The following is a 20,292-nucleotide window of genomic DNA, read 5'->3' as shown; positions in this document are numbered from 1 at the left end:
TACCTCTAATTACAATGAAAAAACTTAGGACACTTAACAAAGTGTCTTACTCTCTCAATTTTAAGTTTTACAGGATCTTCAATTGTTATATTTAAACAAGATAACAAATTACACCAAGATAGAAATTCCGATATCCGTACTTTCCTAAATCAATCAATATAAATAATAAATAAATCATACAGAGGATACAGTTTCTGCAAACAAAGTAAGCATCAAGAAATAACAAAACATAATTACGTATTTAATTAGTAATTTCCTTCATGGTTTAGCTTTAAAATTTAACCATAGGAAAAAAGGTTTTCAGGGGTATATGATAATGAGGAAAAAAAAGACAATGGCTACGAGCTTTGATTAGAAATCTAAGGGTCGGAACCAATATTTACATTACCAGGAATAGTAATAAATTCAGAGAGAACCATTACTAGCGTTGAAAGAACAGGATTGCGTTTAGACTGTCAAAAAAATCAAAAAGGAAATCATTTAATAAACTTTAAAGTAATTAAACTATTTACCTTCTTGTATTAACACGCCAATGTTTCCCTCGGCTTCATATTTTTATTGTTTTCAAAATAAATTCTTAAAGATTATATAGAAAGAAAAGTAAACAAACAAACAAATAGATGAAAAAAATTTCAAGGTTAATAGACAAACTTAATCTCTAAGAAACATACCAAGATTGGTTAAGGGCCATTTAACAGGCACCGTCATGATCAGGAACATCTGTGAATAATAAACAAACAAACATACAAACCCTGCGTTTACTTGGCATTACTCAAAATGGAATGAGAAGTTTTTGAAGAATTGCCCTTATTGATGATTTAATTCTTGACTTTTATTCCACAAATCTTTGTATAGTTTTTTTTACTACCGTTTTTGTCAGAAGAATGCTTTAACTTCAAATCACATTCTTTATATTTTTCCGGAAATATTTGCGTCACGTGAATTTCTCTCAGAAAGCAATGGAGAATGAATTTTCCCCAGCCTTGTAGGCTATGCACGAAAAAACAGGCTGGAAAAAGCTTCTTAAATGACTAAAGAGGTGATAATTAAAGTGTCAATATACTACAATAAAAATATCTACGAGAGAGATATCTTATACCTAATAGAAAAGGCTTAGCCGTAATGAAAGAGGAGTGACAAGTGACAAAGTAAAAAAAACAATTTCTTGACAACTACCATGCAGGTATATATAATATGTAGGACTACGATTTAGTATAGCTTTAGTATTTATTGTGTATCTCCAGGTAATATAACAACATATTGAATTTAGCAAATAATATGTCAAGTAAAGTCAGTGATAAAATGAGTCAACAGAAAAAATGGGAACAATATGCTGCGCCTAGTGGTAATATTGGCCTATATAATGATATCCAAAGTTTGCCTCCTTCATATAATGAAGTTATAGCTGATTATCATGAACCAATAGCATCACCATCAAGCCAAACACCAAATCCAGAATATGAAGCTGATGAAGAATTCAACTTGGGCTCACCTAGTTCTCAATCTCAAAGTATACCTTGGAAATACCCAAAGCAATATAAATGTAAATTATGTAAAAACACAGGCTGTATCGGTGAGTTAAAATGTGAAAAGTGCTGGAAGAAATTTAAAACTTCTCAAAATATTAACGGATTTGGTCAAAAAGTGTTTGATGCTGGCAATGCAATTTCACCACCTATTGCCTATAGAGTCCGTGGTGCTCTAGGGTTACCGTTATCCATGGTTCAAGGTATGCTTTTTGAAACTCCCAACCCTAACTCGGTAGAAGGTAATGCTGAGTTGTTTGCCGTTGCCAACGAAAACTCAGAACATCTCCCATGGTCCTACCCTGCTGGCTATTGGTGTCGTAGGTGTAAAAACACCGGATACAAAACTAATGGTACTCATAGACGGTGTAGGCTATGTTGGAGAAACTTCCATCATTAAACTTCTACATATTACCTACACTAATCACCCATGCCCCACTTTTTGTACAATAGGTTACACATTGTGTAAATATTATTTTATAATACGTAAGGTTTACATTAACCTTCTTAATGTTTCCAGTCACGAATTTTTTCCCATCATTTTTTTGTCCAGAGAATAGGCCGTATAAATAATATATAAATGTAAAATTTAACTAAAATAAGTATAGATTGATACAAAGTAAAATGACAGCGATATCAAAAATGCTAATCGTTTCTTATTACAAACCACAATACTACCTGATGAGTTTAATATGACATCTTATACAGTAAAGAATTGACCCACATCTCATCATCTCATATCATACCCTAAAAATTTCGTCTAAATCTTACATTGTAAATAATTTCATCTACAACCTACAAACAAACAAGCAAACAAACGAACAAACGAACAAACAAACAATGCTATCCAAGTAGCATAACGACGATGACGTTTTGATTGGCATTAGCCTGCCAAAAAAATAAAATCATATGCTAGTAATAACTCTTGTTTATCCTACTATTTTCTTCAACTATTAAGAAAAAAAGGGTCCAGCCGTGGAATTCTTGTTCAAATACTCGATGGACATCACTTAAAAGTAGATTCTTAAGTCACGAAACTTTACGAGCATATTCTTCATAAACAGTAATCTGGCCAATCAATAACCGAATTGGATGCGAAATGTACTTTACATCATCAACAAACTATGTAACACTATTCATCTGCTTGGTTACAATAGTTCCTGTCGTATCCATCTCCACGTGCATGACCACACACTAGGACTTGTACACTTAATTCTTTAATGATCACTAAAACAGATACGAAAAATGTAGAGGAACAACAAGATATCAAGAAATAGGTAATTGAAACGAGCTATTCCTCGACACGAAATATCTTTATACATTTTTATTTAGCTTGGAAAAGATATAGGTGGTGCCCAAATCCCGAAATTGCATCCAATTTCCCGTTTCCCAAAACGCGAATGCCACGGATGCAGGAAAACACGAACGCGATTTAATTTTTCATCATTTTTTCAGTCGTTTTTTTTTTTTTCACTACGTAAGTTACTTGAGGGCCCTAAGAAACAACCATATCGGATTAGATCATAGTACTGACTATATCAGTAAAGGTCTAAACCTTTTGGTAACGAGTTTAGGAACAATGGCACTAATTGGGTAAGTTGGTTGAAGTCATTAAGTGTGTTTGTTGATTATTTGGTCTATTGATATTCAATAGCGACACGGTAAACAAACCATGGAAGGGAAAGTAGAGTTGTTGTTTGTTTACTCGGTTTATGCAGAGCTTTGTTAACTTTGTTAACCGAATAATACTGCGCAAATCGTGTGTAGCTTCTACCCACGAGGTAGACGATGACATCTATTAGCTCAAAGTTATTGGAAAAAAAACTATTTAAGAAAGCAATAATTGTAGCAAGATGTAGAAACCAAATAACTTTCAATCGTTAGAATAACAGAGCAAAACATCATCACTCGTTTTCTTTAAACCATCCACTCATTTAAAATGCAATTCAAGAACATCGCCGCTGCCGCTGCCATTGCCGCCTCTGCCTCTGCCGAATACGTTGTCGGTGACGCTTGGAACACTTTAACTCCAACTGGTACTTACTCTTGTGGTTACAGTGCTTACTCTAGCGCTTTCGGTATTGCTGTTGAACCAATTACCACCGACTCTGTTGCTAAGAGAGATGCTATCTCTCAAATCGGTGATGGTCAAATCCAAGCTGCCACCACTGAAGCTCCAGCTACTCCAGTCACCACTACTTTAGCTCCAACTTCTACTGAAGCTGCTACCTCTACTTCCGCTTCCGCTTCTACTTGTCCATCTGCTGAATTAGTTTTGAAGGAAACTTCTTGTAAGAACGACGGTACTTTAACCATCACTTTGAAGGACGGTGTCTTGACCGATGGTAAGGGTAGAATCGGTTCTATTGTTTCCAACAGACAATTCCAATTCGATGGTCCACCACCACAAGCTGGTGCCATCTATGCTGGTGGTTGGTCCATTACCCCAGAAGGTAACTTGGCTATTGGTTCTCAAGATGTCTTCTACCAATGTTTGTCCGGTAACTTCTACAACTTGTACGATCAATCTATTGCTCCACAATGTTCTCCAATTCACTTGGCTGTTGTTGACTTAGTTACCTGTTAAATGTTTTTAAGCTAAAAAAATTTGCTATTGTTTCGATAGGTCTTTTTTAATTTTTTAATACCCCGCTTTTAACATTTTCATTAACTATGTTTATTTGATAATCTAAGATTATTTTATAAACCGCTGTATATTTTATCCTTTTACTCTTTGATCATCTGATATTTGACAATATTATAAAAATAATCAAATATTTTAGATTAGGAAGAATATGCATGATTGAATTTAAATAGTCGTAAAATTTTTTTACGATTTGAGCTCGTTAATCAATCAATTAATTGTACTTTTTCACCTTTTCTAATATCTATCCGGATAGACTGTTTTCACATTATTGTTTTATATCATTTTTTTATTACGTATACGCTTTGATACCCATTCTTAATTTTTCAATTTCAAAAAAATCTATTTAGTAATTATACATTCAATTTCTTTATCTTTATAGTATTGTTATATATACAAATAAATCGTGTTGTAATAACATTTATATTTAATATAACTTAACCTAATTCTGATAGCCGATGCTCTTATTGGGTAATTCTTTATTATAAGAATTCTTACTAGAGATAATGCTAATAACTGTATAATAATTTTCAGAAAAAAAATCAAGTGCCTTTCGGAAAAACGTTTATCCGGCTACTTCATAGTTACTTTCTGACTATACAAGTATATTTGTCTTAAAAAAACACACACTGATTATCAAGTGTTTAATTATAATAAAAGTCAATAGGTACCATAAGCAAGAGTTAATACTATTACGTCTAATTCAGAATATATTCTACAATTTTTCTTGAAAAATATTCTGACCATTTTCATATAGTTTGAAGTTTGTACGAAAAAATGGATTTCGGACCAATAACTGTAAACAGGAATTTCGATATATAAAGATTTGTCAGCAAATAGAATGTGTTCGGAGTTCATCTTGAAAGCATTAGGAACAACAAACAAACTCAGAAATCATCATCAGCCAAGATAATTTAGAAGCCAAATGGAGTGTATATCACAGGAAAATAAAGTATATTTAATTCACTCTATTCGTTGAATAAATATTTAACTGCTAGTTGATTTTCATTAAATAACTTACTTGCAAAAATAATACACAGAAAACTTACCAGTAGTAAAATAAAATAAAAAAATGACAGAATGGTACGTAACTATTAAGGACATTCCAAATTCTGATAGAACTCCCGTTCTAAAAGAGCATATGGACAGATTACCTATTTTGATTAATGCCGGAGTTTTGTCCTGTGGTGGTGCTTTATTAGATGATAATGGCAATATGATTGGTTCTCATTTTGAACTCAAGGTCGAAACTAAAGAAGAAGCCATGAAACTTATTAATGAAGACCCATTTGTTAAAGGTGGCGTTTGGGACATGAATTCAATTCAAATTCGGAAATTTTATTGTGTTCATCGTGAAGAATACAAAACATTATAATTACTGGGATTCAAGAGAGTTAGACATTGTTATACAATGTTTAAGATGTAATGACGATTATTTTATTTCGACATATATAGTAAATACTATAACTAAAATGAATATATTTCTTAAATAGTGTTTTTCGATATAAAAAGAAAAAACACATTTTAAACAATAAGTCAGGTGATAAAAAGTCTTTTACCACTTAATAGAAAATGATGTAATCATATTCCAGCAATAATAATTTGTCTTATAATTTAAATATTTTAATAAGCTAATTACCCTAAAAAAATAAATAAAAAATCTCATTTATAATATCTCAAAATACAGTTGCTCAACTTATCTTTTATTTTTGGTTTAGATTTATCCAAAGAAGAAACAATAGTTATTAAGTATAGACCTTTGAAGTGGTTAATGAAGACTATTTATTTCGATGAAATCTTTTGACTCAGATTTCGTTTCCTATGTTTCCTATTTTAGATTTAGAATCTAGACTGAGCCCATTTTTATTAAGGTTAAAAACTACTAATCCATCTTGTCTTATCATCAAGCTATTCAACAATTGTTTGCCTTAAGTATTGTAGATTGTATCTTTTTAGGTTAACTAATTACATCATTCTACAGTTTTGAGATGGTGAATCTCTTAGACAACTGTCCTAAGAATCAACCTTCTCTTCAATATGCCTTTGGTAATTAATTCAAATCAAGAAAACTAATTAGTTTCCTATCTTACTTGGAAAGGTAACACAAATAGGAACAATAAATATTTTGGTCTATATTTTATTTAAAATGAGACATTTGCTGAACCGAAAAATTACCTATGTTTAAAGAAGTTTATTTTTTTCTTAAAATCCGATGTAAAATAGATAAAACAGAAAATAAAAATCCGGAGTAATAATAGAAAATTAAAAAAGCGACTCTTAAATGAAAATAAATATTTATTATTCAATTAGCTTAAAAAAAATAATAATTAGGGACATTCCAAATTATATTTCTTTTTTTGGTTTAAAATAAGTACACATAGATAAACATAAAAGAAATTAATAATATTTATAGAAGAACTGTAAAAAGTAATGGGTTACGATAGAAAAAGAAGTTATAATAATAATAAAACCTGATGGGAGATAACGGAAAAGTGACAACAATAAATCAATCAAAGAAAAAAAGACAAAATTAGTAATAAAAGTTTAACTTTTAAAACCAATTGTAAAAAACCTCTATTTCGAATATTAAATATTGAAGTAGAGAGTACAATAATAATTGTAATAAAGAAAAAAAAGGATAGTTTCTTCTTTTAACCTTTTCTTTGATTAATTTAATTTTAGCACAGGTTAAAACTAGGATGAATTGGTATTGACAAAAATAGCTACCATAATAACTAATATTGTTGTAAATATTCATAACCTACATCTTGAAAGTAAATAATGATTAAAACGATCAATAAGATTAGTAAAATTATTAGTGGGAATAAAGGAATGTAAAATGGAAAAAAAAAAATTCAATTAATTATTACAGAGTTTCTATTTTTTTTTTTTTTAACTAGTTAACCAAATTAACGGTTTCCAAATATACTGGTTTACATTGAGCACCTAATGATTTGTCATAAATGTTGTAGAAGTTACCAGATAAACATTGGTAAAAGATATCATTGTCACCAATAGCCAAGTTACCTTGTGGAGTAATAGACCAACCAGCGGCGTAGATGGCACCAGCTTGTGGTGGTGGACCATCGAATTGGAATTGCTGATTAGCAACAATAGAACCAATTCTACCTTTTTCATCTCTTAAGATACCATTTTGTAGAGTCATGCTTAAAGTACCAGAGTTTTTACAAGAAGTACCCTTGACTGGATCATTTGAACCTGTAGATGCAGGGGATGATGGGGATGATGATGGGGATGATGATGGGGATGAAGATGGTTGTGAAGAAGGAACGGCCATGGTTTGAGTAGATTTTACAACCAGGACAGAAGTGGTAGTTGGCTTACCATCAACAGTCATTGTAGTTGAAATAATGTTGGATTCAGGTGCGTTCTTTTGCCCTTGAGAAGTTGGTACTGGGATAAAAGAAGTTTTAACGGAAGTTGTCAATCCAACAGTGGTAGTTGCAGCTGCTGGTGCATTTGGATAGATGGTAGTAACACCAGCTTGAACTTGCCCATCAGTAATTTGAGATACGGCACCGTTTGGTTTAGCACCACCGTTGGCGCCGTTGCTACCGCCGTTGCTACCACCATTGCTACCACCATTGCTACCACCATTGCTTCCACTACCTGCAGTATTACCAGCAATTGTTGTAACCTTTGGAGAACCATTAGCTGGTGCTTGAATTTGACCATCAGTAATTTGAGAGACAGCAACAATAGTGTTACCTGCAGCACCTGCCTTTGTACCAGCGGCACCTGGGGCACCTGGGGCACCTGGAGTACCTGGGGAACCAGCACCTGGAGCAGCAGTAGTCTTGGCACCATTAGCTGGAGCTTGAACTTGACCATCAGTAATTTGGGAGACAGCACCAACAGCACCTGGAGCACCGGGAGCACCAGCGGCACCTGGCTTTGAGTACCAGCGGCACCTGGGGCACCGTGGGGCACCTGGAGCACCTGGAGCACCTGGGGAACCAGCACCGTGGAGCAGCAGTAGTTTTAGCACCGTTAGCTGGGGCTTGGACTTGACCATCAGTGATTTGAGAGACAGCAGCTGGAGCAGCTGGAGCACCAGTAGCACCAGGAGAACCAGTAGCACCAGGAGCACCAGTAGCACCAGTAGCACCAGTAGCACCAGCAGCACCTGGAGCAGCAGTAGTCTTAGCACCAGAGTTTGGAGCTTGAACTTGACCATCAGTAATTTGAGAAACAACCTTTTGTTCTAGTTTAACATTTTTTGCGTTTGAATCAGCAATTTCTACAATAGCAATACCAAAACTAGAAGCTATGTTTTGAACACCACCTGGGTAAACACCGCCTGGAGTTAAAGTAGTCCATGGTTCAGATGGGACGTAGGCTGCCATTGAAGAAGTAGCGGCCAAAGCTGCCATAACCAAAGGTTTTTTGTACTGCATATTGTTTTCTTGAAATAAATTTAATCGTTCTAACGTATTCCTATTGTATGCTTTGATAGTATAATCTTGCCTTGATACTGGTAATACTGTTATTGAAATGTCAAAAAAAATGAGTAGAAGAAGGAAAAGGATAAATTAAATAGAAAAGATTTCATTAGATGAGAAGTGAAAACCATGAGCTCGAAAAGGAGAGTCTGTGATGTTTATATACGGATTTATCAAGGGATTTGACAAGATAAAATGAAATGAATATTTTAACAACAACAAAAAAACGAATAAATGGAATAATCTCTGATAATCTAGCCGAGACAGATAGGTACTAATTGATGACAAGATGAAAGTTGCCCAAAGGGACCATTATAGTATCTATTACCGTTTTTGACGGTGTAATTATTGAATTAGTGCGCTAGATATAATAAATTTTAAAATATATAGCGTAGAGTAATATTCCATACCCATAGCGAAATACCCCCTCCAACAAGTAACTACTAAAGGTAATCTAATTGAGTCCGATCGGTTAGAATTCGAGTCAAATCGGATTACATGCTATTTACAATGAAGTATTTACAATAGAGAATCAAGAGAAGAGAATCAGAAATATCTGTTGAGTCAAGAAATAGGGATGAGATCCGGCACTAAAATCGATCTGATTGAAAAAACTTTAACGTTAAAAAACGTTAAAGTAAGAGTCAAGAACACTGTTTTGCAGACACTTCTAATGTTTTTTTTACATGAACAGATCCAGAGGAAGTTGCTTAGGGATGGGAAATAGGGTATTAAGGGTATAGATTCAAGCGTAGCGTAGCGTAATGTAATGTTTTAAGGACAAATAGAAAAAATAGCAACAAATAAACAAGAAACAAGAAAAATAAGGTACCATCGAAGAAGCTAACGGACCTAGTTAAATCAATAAGAAAAGTATGGCTGCAATTTTTTTATTTTTTTTGTCACGCATCAACAAATTTACCTTTGTCAAGTTATATCCAAACATCCGTGACTTCCTGCTCAAAAAAAAAATAAAAACACCTTATAGTGTGCAAACTTCATGTACAAGAATTGATGTTCAATCTATATCTATTCTATACCAACATCTTTCCAATTACTACGTATTTCCTCGAAATCCACGTGCCACAAGAAGAAACGAGCTCTACTTATTATTATTATTCGAATTTAGTCTATAGTAATACACAAAAAACACATGCAACACATAATGGTATTACATAATAAAACTCTATATATGTTCGAACCACAGTTTCAAGAGTCCAATTCTATGCTATAATGGAGATTTGTTTCTTGATTCATCAAAGGGTAAAACATTATTTTTTTTTTTCATTGAAATATTTTGTGTCATTAACAGGTAATAGTCCCCCAGGTCTCCTCAAATCCGACTCCTGGACGGATTTCTTATTCCGACATTGACCACAGCCCCAATCACCCAAAATGGCAAAAGAAATCCTTGCATATCTCGGCTGAAATTCCGATTGCACTTTCGGTATAACAATTCCAAAAGTGGTAATTCTACGTATATTCTACGGCCATTTCTGAGTGCCTCTTGAGACAGCCGGGAACGGAGAGTGCCAAGAAATTTGTTCCACGGAAATTTCCAGATACATAATACAATGGTTTGGGAAACTAGTGATGTACTATTAAGGAAATTTTGCCAGGAGCCGTCTCAAGATCGATTGAATCTGAAAAAAAAAAATCTGAAATTTCAATTTAAGCTGTTTCAGGATTAAATTGAATTGGGAATTAATTAAAAGTGGAAAACACGTTAAACTGTCTGAAAGTAATTAATTATTATTCAGAATTGGGAGAAAGTATTGAAGACCTAGGGCAGAAAAATTATTGAAGAAGAAGGAGAAAAATAAAATTAAAGACGAAGTAGATGCTAGGGGTGGAGGAGTTAATGGAATTTGCCAATGCCATGGGTTGTTTGCCAATGCCATGGGCTGTTTGCCAATTAGACATCTATATTTGGAATCAAGACATGGAACAGGCAAATGACAACATTTGTAATCTTCGATTTGGGTCGTCAAGGCTTAGTATTGATATAGGCTTACGTAGGAACTTTGGCACAGACTGAAGTTAGTAAACACCAAGATCCATTCAGAAGATGTTGATAAATAAACACTCCAATGCACAAATATAAACAAGGCTTGTATATTTTCTATTCAGTAAGGGGCAGTAATGTCTCAGTTTGGATTAGTCTGTTGTTGAACTTTTCTACTTTTTGGTTATAGGATTCCGAATTTCAAAACTACTTCCGTGAATTATTCTTTGTCAAACACTTCTAATGACTTTTTTCAATTACTTTTGATGACTTTTCCTAAAACTTTCTTTTTCTTGCCATTAACCATATTTGCTTACGTTTTAATCGTATCATATTTATGTTTTATACTCTTTTCAACTCGATTTTTCTCTATTGGGGCATAATGAAACAAATATGACATAGCAATGAAATAAAATAAAGTAAAATAAACACTACATCACCTCAGATGACAATTATTCATAACACTTTCTTGAGATCAATTAACAACCCATGATTACCTCTCTTGTAATGCGAAGAGGAACCAAACTAGTTCTGATCCAGTTAGACCCGTATGGTAACTATTTATTAGGAAATGGCCCTTTTCCGCAATGCCTATATACATATTTCCTACATTGTAAATATTTATTTGCAACACTCACTCCGTTTTCCTTTACTAAATGATTACTTTTCCATTTCAGTGCATATAATTGAAAATTAAAAATAAAAAAAATGAAAAATTCTTAATATACATTTCGTATACACTTAACATATGGAATGACTGGAATTTCTTTTAACCTCTCAATTTGCTACAGTTGATTGGTCAATGCGTTACTATATTTAGATATTATCTCAATAACCAACCTTTATTCCACACATTTCCCTCAACATCATTCAGTATTATGCTTATTAGAATTGAATCATATACTGTGTGACAAATTCAAACCCGCATATATAAACAACCGAACAGATTTACATTTATCACCTTCATTCTTTACCCTTTTATTTCTTCTTCTTCTTCTCCTTTTACTCCTCTTGTTTTATCCCTTCTCTAATTAATCAATTCGAAAGAATCAAACAAACTTAATACATCTCGCTTCAATTCACCATAATGCAATATAAGAAAACTTTAGCTGTCGCTGCTTTGGCATCCACTTCGATGGCTGCTTACGTTCCATCGGAACCATGGACCACTTTAAGCCCAAATGTCACTTACTCTAAGGGTGTCACCGATTACCCATCTTCTTTCGGTATCGCCGTTATCCCAATCTCTACATCTAATTCTACCAAATCTGCTTCTTCTGCTAACGCTACCACACAAATAAAGGCCAAAACCACCTCTAAGGCCTCTTCTAAAGCCAAGTCGTCCACAGCAAAAGCTAAGAGAGCCGCTGTTTCCCAGATTGGTGATGGTCAAGTTCAAGTCGGAACTGATACTGCTCCAGCTCCATCCAAGAAATCTACTGCTGCTGCAGTTTCACAAATTGGTGATGGTCAAGTTCAAGCTGCTACCACTACTGATAAATCCACTGCCGCTGCAGTTTCACAAATTGGTGATGGTCAAGTTCAAGCTGCTACCACTACTGCTAAATCTACTGCCGCTGCTGTCTCTCAAATTGGTGATGGTCAAGTTCAAGCTGCTACCACTACTGATAAATCCACTGCCGCTGCAGTTTCACAAATTGGTGATGGTCAAGTTCAAGCTGCTACCACTACTGCTAAATCTACAGCCGCTGCTGTCTCTCAAATTGGTGATGGTCAAGTTCAAGCTGCTACCACCACTGCTAAATCTACTGCTGCCGCCGTCTCTCAAATTGGTGATGGTCAAGTTCAAGCTACTGATAAGGCTTCCAGTGCTAGTGGTACTGTTAAAGATACTGCTACTGGTGCCGTTTCTCAAATCACCGATGGCCAAATCCAAGCTTCTGTTTCCGTCAATAAGGACCTAGCTACTTCAACTGGATCTACTTCTCCAGCTACCTCTTCTGACCCAGTCCAAGTCGTTGCTTGTTCCAACAACAGTACTTTGGGTATGTCCTTAAAGAAGGGTTTGTTGACCGATGCTAAGGGTAGAGTTGGTTCTATTGTTGCAAACAGACAATTCCAATTCGATGGTCCACCACCACAAGCTGGTGCCATCTACGCTGCTGGTTGGTCTATTACTCCACAAGGTAACTTGGCTATTGGTAACAATGATGTATTTTACCAATGTTTATCTGGTGATTTCTACAACTTGTATGACAAATCACAAGGTAAACAATGTCACCCAGTTTATTTACAAGCTGTTGATTTGATTTCTTGTTAATTTAACTCAATTTTATTTCAAAAACTTTTTATTATTGCACTATTATAACCATGAACATTCATTACGCCCCTCTTCCCTTAATTGAACATTTCCTAATCATTTATTTTGTTACTCATCGAACATGTTCTATTTCTATTTTAACGTTTCGTCTTCCGTATATTGAACATTGACTAAAAATATAATATTAGATACCATCACAGTTCTTTGTTTTTTTCAAGAATCGTAAGATTCATAATTTTACTCTCATATACCAACCGCATCATTATAACTCTGTATCCTTTCCCTTTTAGTTCTTTCTCTTATTATTATCCATATAGGTTTTTATTTTTTTATTTACGTCTTTATAAATTTAATATAATTTCTCTTGAAACCTTTATTTCAAGGAGGTTTAAAGTGCAACCTGAAGTTTTTAATTTAACAGACTTTTTGCTTACTACTTTGCTTTCATTTATTAATATCGGAACACGCTGTTTAGTGTTATCACAAATTGTTCAATGCACTCTAGTATGTCCTTTGTGTACTTTTAAACTATATCAAGGAAAATAGTAGCAGTACTATAAATTTGAACATTTTATTGCCATTTTGAAATTTTGTCTTGTGGAGGTACCTTGTTACCTGTTTATTAACGCCAAAATGCATTTACCTTTTTTAAACAACAGGGTTTCGGGCTCATCAAGTTGACGCGAAACTAGAATTTTGCACAACCTCGAAAACCACCAAGGTGGCCAACAATAGTAATCGTCGTAAATCATTTTCAATAATACTAATGAAAAATGTAAACAAAATACTGATTTAAATTATTAGTTTATATAATTTTGAATTCTTTATGAAACTTATAAAATATAGAAAGTTTTAGCCAGTTTATTGTGGTAATTAATTAGAAAGGAAAAGAACAAAAAAAAATACACCAAGTGTTGAAACATTAATTTCACATCATATATATTTTTTATTACAATGTGGAATAAACATAGAATAACGTTTATTACAGTTGGGGTAGTATTCCATCTATTTTACCTGTGGTCTATTTTTGATATTTATTTCGTGTCACCATTAGTCCATGGGATGCAACAGCATAAGAGCACCAATGAACCTCCAGCTAAGAGATTATTCTTAATTGTAGGTGATGGATTAAGGGCCGATACAACTTTTGACAAGATTAATCATCCAATTACTGGTGAAACAGATTACCTAGCTCCATTCTTAAGATCAATAGTCTTGGAAGAAGGTACTTATGGTATTTCTCATACAAGAATGCCCACTGAATCACGTCCAGGTCATGTTGCCATGATTGCAGGTTTTTATGAAGATGTTTCTGCAGTAACAAAAGGTTGGAAAGAAAATCCAGTCAACTTTGATAGTTTTTTCAACCAATCAAAGCATACATATTCATTTGGATCTCCAGATATTTTACCAATGTTTAAAGATGGTGCTAGTGATATAAATAGAATTGATACTTGGATGTATGGTCATGAATTTGAAGATTTCACTCAATCTTCCATTGAATTAGATGCATATGTATTTAGACATATGAATGAACTTTTTTTCAATTCAACTGTTAATGAAACTTTGAATTATGAAATTAGACAAGATGGGAATGTATTTTTCCTACATCTATTAGGTTGTGATACCGCTGGTCATTCATATAGACCTTATTCAGCTGAATACTATGATAATGTTAAATATATCGATAAAATGGTTTCTAAATTAGTTGATGATGTTACTACTTTCTTTAATGATAATGATACTGCCTTTATCTTTACAGCTGATCATGGTATGAGTGCATTTGGCTCTCACGGTGATGGCCATCCAAATAATACAAGAACTCCATTGATTGCATGGGGTGCAGGTATCAATAAACCAGTGAAGAATGAAGTACCAATATTTGATAATTATACTGAAGGTTGGAATCTTGGTTCTATTAAACGTAACGATGTTAAACAAGCAGACATTGCCTCATTAATGTCTTATTTGATTGGTGCTAATTATCCTGCTAATTCAGTTGGTGAATTACCTATGAATTATATTAAGGCCGATGAAAGCGTTAAGTTACATGCCCTATATAACAATGCTAAAAGTATTTTGGAACAATATTTCGTTAAAGAAAATGAAGTTATTGGATCTCAATTTATTTATAAAGAATATCCCAAATTTGTTGAAAAATCTTATACTCAATATATTAATGAAATTGAACAGTTAATTGAAAAAATTCGTATTTCAGATTCAAATGAAAATCAAGATTTTGATATTTTAGTCAATGAAGCGATTCAATTAACTGAAGAATTAATGAAAATTACACTCGAAGGGTTACATTATTTAACCACTTATAACTGGAGATTTATTAGAAGTATTGTAACTATGGGATTTGTTGGTTGGATTGTTTACGCTTTTACCATTTTCTTAAGACTTTTCATCCTAAGACAAGATTTTAACAATATTATTAAAACATCTGTTTTAAATTATTTTATTTCTATTTCAATGGGTATAATATTGAATTATATTTTATATTATCAAAGATCTCCATTTAATTTTTATATGTATCTTTTATTCCCAATTTATTTCTGGTGTCAAATTTTTACTAATAAATTAATTTTACAAAAGGGTGTTAAAGAATTTTTCAAGAATATTTCAAATGTCAATAAAATAATTTTATTTTTATTAACTTTAGGATTATATGAAGGAATTGTTTATGGATTTTTCCATCGTTGGATATTTACCATAATTTTCAATGTATTAATTAGTTATCCAATTTTATGTGGCATTAAAGATATTAAGATTAATTTCTATTGGTTAATCACAAGTGTATCAATTTCAGTCTTCACATTATTTGATGCCGTTAAGATTGAAAGTTTAACTCAAATCAATTTAGCAAGTGTATTAATCGCAGGGAGTGGGTTATATCAATTAATTCAAATTAAACCAATTATCAATTCATATACATGCAATTTAATGAATTTCCAAATATTTTTGATTATGGCTATTACATACTTAACTAATAAATCTGTGAAATCATTACAAGAAAGAAACGGGCTGCCAGTAGATTCTCAAATCTTAAGTTGGGCAATTATTTTCATCAGTTTGATCGTAGTGCCATCATTACATTATTTGAAACCAAATAACAATTCTAAAGTTAGATTAATAATCATCTACTTAACATTTGCACCAGTATTTATCATATTGTCAATTTCTTTTGAAGCTTTATTCTATTTCGTTTACACCATGTATATAATCCAATGGATTGAAATTGAGACAGAAATTAAAAAGCTTCATTTCTCCAAGAAAGCCATTTCCAAGGATGCTATCAAAGAAGATTGGTTACAATTGATTAGAGTATCATTGATTGGGTTTTTCCTACTACAAATCACATTCTTCGGCACAGGTAACGTGGCATCAATCTCATCTTTCTCATTAGATTCAGTCTACAGGTTGATCCCTATCTTTGATCCATTCCCCATGGGAGCCCTACTGATGTTGAAGTTGATAATTCCTTACATCTTATTATCTATGGGTCTAGGTATATTGAATATCAAGTTGAAGATCGATAGTTTTACTATCTCTACACTGATTATCTCTACAAGTGATATATTATCTTTGAATTTTTTCTATTTATTGAAAACCGAAGGGTCATGGCTAGATATCGGTGTCACCATATCGAACTATTGTTTGGCAATCTTGTCTTCCTTATTCATGTTAATATTAGAAATCATCGGCCATTTGTTATTGAAGAATGTCGATACCCTCGAAGATACAACTGCTTCCTCTTCAAAGAACCGTATATCTGAAGAGAAGAAGAACATATAGACTCACAAAAACAATACCTTTTATATACAATATCTAGAACACATCCTATGAACTATTTAAAATAATCATTATGAAATTATAATCCTATTATAATGATATTATTTTCCTATAAGCTTTCGGGATAACTTTTTTCAAGATCAATTTCGGAGTTTTCTCAGCCTGGATGAAAAGGGAAAAATCATTACCGTTTTCGGAGTTTTTAATCTGGACCACATCTCTAAGAAAAACAGTGAAAAAAAAGAAAAATAAAAAAAGAAGGCATCGGTCCTATCCATGACCATATTACTGACCGCATCATCGACCGTACAATCGGATCATCGACCGTACAATCGGATCATCGACCGTACAATCGGATCATCGACCCTATTATCGTCGACAATAACAAGTGCCCCCTTACGATCACACTATTTTTCTCCTCATATCCCATACTATCCCTACAGAGATCACCTAAATCTAAGACCTAACAACACAAATCATATAGAAAAAAACATCTCGTAACCTGCTCAACCACACATCCCACTCCGTTTCTAGCAACTGACCTCCAGCAACATGACGCCACTACGTTACATAACCAATATCGATATCGATGACATATTTGCCAAGATCTGCTTACTTGACAGTGCCTAGAAAGTACAGGAGCAGTATGGTTACCCGGTTTCGCCCTGAAACTTTTCTGCTCCTGGAATTTTCAAATTTGAAATTTGAAAAAAAAGAAACAAGGAACCAAAACTGAAATATTTTCCAAGATGCTTTGAATAGAGTTTACTGCGTCAAGTTTCTCAACTGGAAGATACACTGACCAGTAAGAGCAAGAAGAGTCACTAAGCAACAAAGTGATCGTTTTGGGCAGACATCTTGTGTCTCCTTCTTTTTACTACCACATTAATTTACTTTAGGTATACTTCGATATCAAGCCCATTTTGAGGAATTATTAGGACTAATAAAGTTAAAGTGCATCAATCTATCAAAATTTTTTTTTTTGTCAGACTTTGCTAATATAACTTTTCGGTAAGCTTTTTTTTCGGTACGTTATTTTGAGTTTACTTCACCAGTAGTAATTGGTGTCTGATTTAGTTTCATCTTTCGATTGCAATTAATTGGTGGCACAGGGTCCACTCGATCATATTTTTTATTTTTATTTTTATTTTTCTTTTCTTTTTAATTTTCAATTATCTATCACTCGTTCTAATATTCAAAAAATTTTTTTCGATATCTATCAACATTCAGTCTTTGGCGATACCATATTAACCGTCAATCTTTTTCATTTTTTTTTCTAGCTTGATATAGACTTTATTTTTTTTCATCAAAAAAACATCTCAAGCTGTCACTTCCCCATCTATTGCAAGTAGGAAAAAAAACTACTATAGCTCTAATAAGCCCCATTCTAACTCTCGGGGTAAGTTAACAACCATTACTCCATTAACATCATCAATAGCAATAGCAAATAACTCTCTCTTGTTTTGTATTTTTGCAAGCATATATCCCTCATTTTCCAAAACATCACGACCTAATAAAACACTAGTATCATAATGTACGTCGACCCACAAAAAAACAACCAGATAAGAACATTGAGCATTCCCAAACGACCAGAACCTTCTCAGGAAGAACTTTTAAAACGACAACATCAGAAAGCTCAGGAGAAAAAGAGTTTGGAAAATTCGCCGTCGGTAAACCCGGATGGTTCCGACCATATATCAATGAAAAAATTGGGTGAAACTCTTCGAGCTGCTGAACAAAGAAGCCAACTGACAAACACAGATCTGGGCAGTCGGAATAATACAAACAACATTCAACAACAAGGGTCCAACACATCTACTCCTGTTCCTCAAGTCATGGTCGGTAAAAAAACTTCTGGGAAATATACTTTACAAGATTTCCAAATCATGCGTACCTTAGGGACTGGGTCCTTTGGAAGAGTCCATTTGGTACGTTCCAATCATAATGGGAGGTTCTATGCGATGAAAGTGTTAAAGAAACATACGGTGGTGAAATTGAAACAAGTTGAACATACAAATGATGAAAGACGAATGTTATCGTTGGTCACCCACCCTTTCTTAGTAAGAATGTGGGGGACATTTCAAGACTCTCAACAAGTATTTATGATCATGGATTATATTGAAGGTGGTGAACTATTTTCTCTATTAAGGAAGTCACAAAGGTTCCCCAACCCTGTAGCTAAATTTTATGCTGCGGAGGTTTGTTTGGCTTTGGAATATTTACATTCCAATGATATCATTTATAGAGATTTAAAACCAGAAAATATCTTGTTGGATAAGAATGGTCATATCAAGATTACAGATTTTGGGTTTGCCAAATATGTGCCAGATGTTACATACACTTTATGTGGTACTCCAGATTATATTGCACCTGAAGTCATTAGCACCAAACCTTATAATAAATCTGTAGATTGGTGGAGTTTTGGTATATTGATTTATGAAATGTTGGCTGGTTATACTCCATTCTATGATTCCAATACCATGAAAACTTATGAGAATATTTTGAATACTACTTTGAAATTCCCATCTTTTTTCCATGATGATGTCAAAGATCTTTTAAGTAAATTAATTGCAAGAGATTTATCTAAGAGATTAGGTAATTTACAAAATGGTTCAAATGATGTTAAAAACCATGCTTGGTTTTCAGAAGTCGTTTGGGAAAAATTAGTAGCAAGAAATATTGAAACACCTTATGAACCTCCAATTCAACAAGGCCGCGGTGACACGTCATTGTTTGAAAGATACCCTGAAGAAGAAATTAATTACGGGGTTCAAGGTGAAGATACTTATGCCGTATTATTCCAAGAATTTTAGTAATACAAAAAAGTATAATTTAAACAAAACATTTAAACACGGAACATTTTTTTTTCAAGTAATTGGTCTTCATTATTATTATTATTATTTTTTTTTATCACGCATTTTTAAATGAACTTAACATAACATTATCATGTCTTTATTTTTTTTCTTTTCTTTTTTTTAATCACCATAATTCTTTAATATTATCTAATCAAATCATTCAAAATTATCCTTAAATATTTTCCTATCCTAAAATCACAAAATGTCTTTCTCTACTAAATTTTCAATTCATCTTAATTCATAGCACTGGATATACAATTCAATATTTTGTATATTTTTTTTTTGTCAATTCAATATTTTATTTATTTAAATTTAGACTTCCATATATTATTATATCTGTATATCTATATGCGTTTATATATTATTTTCATCTCCAGCATTGAATAATTACATATATATCCATCTACATATATTTATTGATATAAATAATTTGACCTTTTCAAAGTGTTTTATATTTAAAATTAATCATTTACATACAATAGAATATAAGTAAAGCCTTGACGCTTTTTATAAAGTACATATAAGTCCGGGTTACCATTACTCCACCTTATTTTTTTTTTTTTAACTTAATAATGACTAAAAAATCTAAAATAAAATATTCATAGATTAATATTAAATCACATTTAAAACCTATCAAGGTTTATAATTCAAATCACATATTCACATTCCACACACCATTTTATATATTGATAAGATTCAATTTAACTTCAAATAAAAAAAAGA

The 20,292-nt window shown here is 33.0% G+C and overlaps 7 protein-coding genes across 7 annotated transcripts; 6 read left to right on the top strand and 1 right to left on the bottom strand.

The window, feature by feature from the left end:
• Positions 1-1,278: 1,278 nt before the first annotated feature.
• TBLA0C05890 (uncharacterized protein) lies at positions 1,279-1,926 on the top strand (the record flags this gene model as incomplete). The annotated part of the gene is made up of 1 exon (XM_004179857.1): positions 1,279-1,926. One exon carries the CDS (start codon positions 1,279-1,281, stop codon positions 1,924-1,926), a length of 648 nt encoding a protein of 215 aa, XP_004179905.1.
• A 1,539-nt stretch (positions 1,927-3,465) lies between these two features.
• TBLA0C05880 (uncharacterized protein) lies at positions 3,466-4,113 on the top strand (the record flags this gene model as incomplete). The annotated part of the gene is made up of 1 exon (XM_004179856.1): positions 3,466-4,113. The coding sequence occupies one exon, from the start codon at positions 3,466-3,468 to the stop codon at positions 4,111-4,113; it is 648 nt and encodes a 215-aa protein (XP_004179904.1).
• A 1,129-nt stretch (positions 4,114-5,242) lies between these two features.
• On the top strand, positions 5,243-5,545 carry TBLA0C05870 (YciI family protein; the record flags this gene model as incomplete). The annotated part of the gene is made up of 1 exon (XM_004179855.1): positions 5,243-5,545. The coding sequence occupies one exon, from the start codon at positions 5,243-5,245 to the stop codon at positions 5,543-5,545; it is 303 nt and encodes a 100-aa protein (XP_004179903.1).
• Positions 5,546-7,066: 1,521 nt separating this feature from the next.
• Positions 7,067-8,368, bottom strand: TBLA0C05860 (uncharacterized protein; the record flags this gene model as incomplete). Its single annotated transcript, XM_004179854.1, has 1 exon — positions 7,067-8,368. One exon carries the CDS (start codon positions 8,366-8,368, stop codon positions 7,067-7,069), a length of 1,302 nt encoding a protein of 433 aa, XP_004179902.1.
• Positions 8,369-11,725: 3,357 nt separating this feature from the next.
• On the top strand, positions 11,726-12,919 carry TBLA0C05850 (uncharacterized protein; the record flags this gene model as incomplete). The annotated part of the gene is made up of 1 exon (XM_004179853.1): positions 11,726-12,919. One exon carries the CDS (start codon positions 11,726-11,728, stop codon positions 12,917-12,919), a length of 1,194 nt encoding a protein of 397 aa, XP_004179901.1.
• A 954-nt stretch (positions 12,920-13,873) lies between these two features.
• Positions 13,874-16,717, top strand: MCD4 (mannose-ethanolamine phosphotransferase MCD4; the record flags this gene model as incomplete). The annotated part of the gene is made up of 1 exon (XM_004179852.1): positions 13,874-16,717. One exon carries the CDS (start codon positions 13,874-13,876, stop codon positions 16,715-16,717), a length of 2,844 nt encoding a protein of 947 aa, XP_004179900.1.
• A 1,529-nt stretch (positions 16,718-18,246) lies between these two features.
• On the top strand, positions 18,247-19,527 carry TPK3 (cAMP-dependent protein kinase catalytic subunit TPK3; the record flags this gene model as incomplete). Its single annotated transcript, XM_004179851.1, has 1 exon — positions 18,247-19,527. The coding sequence occupies one exon, from the start codon at positions 18,247-18,249 to the stop codon at positions 19,525-19,527; it is 1,281 nt and encodes a 426-aa protein (XP_004179899.1).
• Between the last annotated feature and the right edge of the window lie 765 nt (positions 19,528-20,292).

Source organism: Henningerozyma blattae, chromosome 3, assembly GCF_000315915.1.
Source record: "Henningerozyma blattae CBS 6284 chromosome 3, complete genome".
NCBI classification, from domain to species: Eukaryota; Fungi; Ascomycota; class Saccharomycetes; order Saccharomycetales; family Saccharomycetaceae; genus Henningerozyma; species Henningerozyma blattae.
The sequence above is the reverse complement of the archived record's forward strand: the minus strand, read 5'-3'. Positions and strand labels throughout refer to the sequence as shown.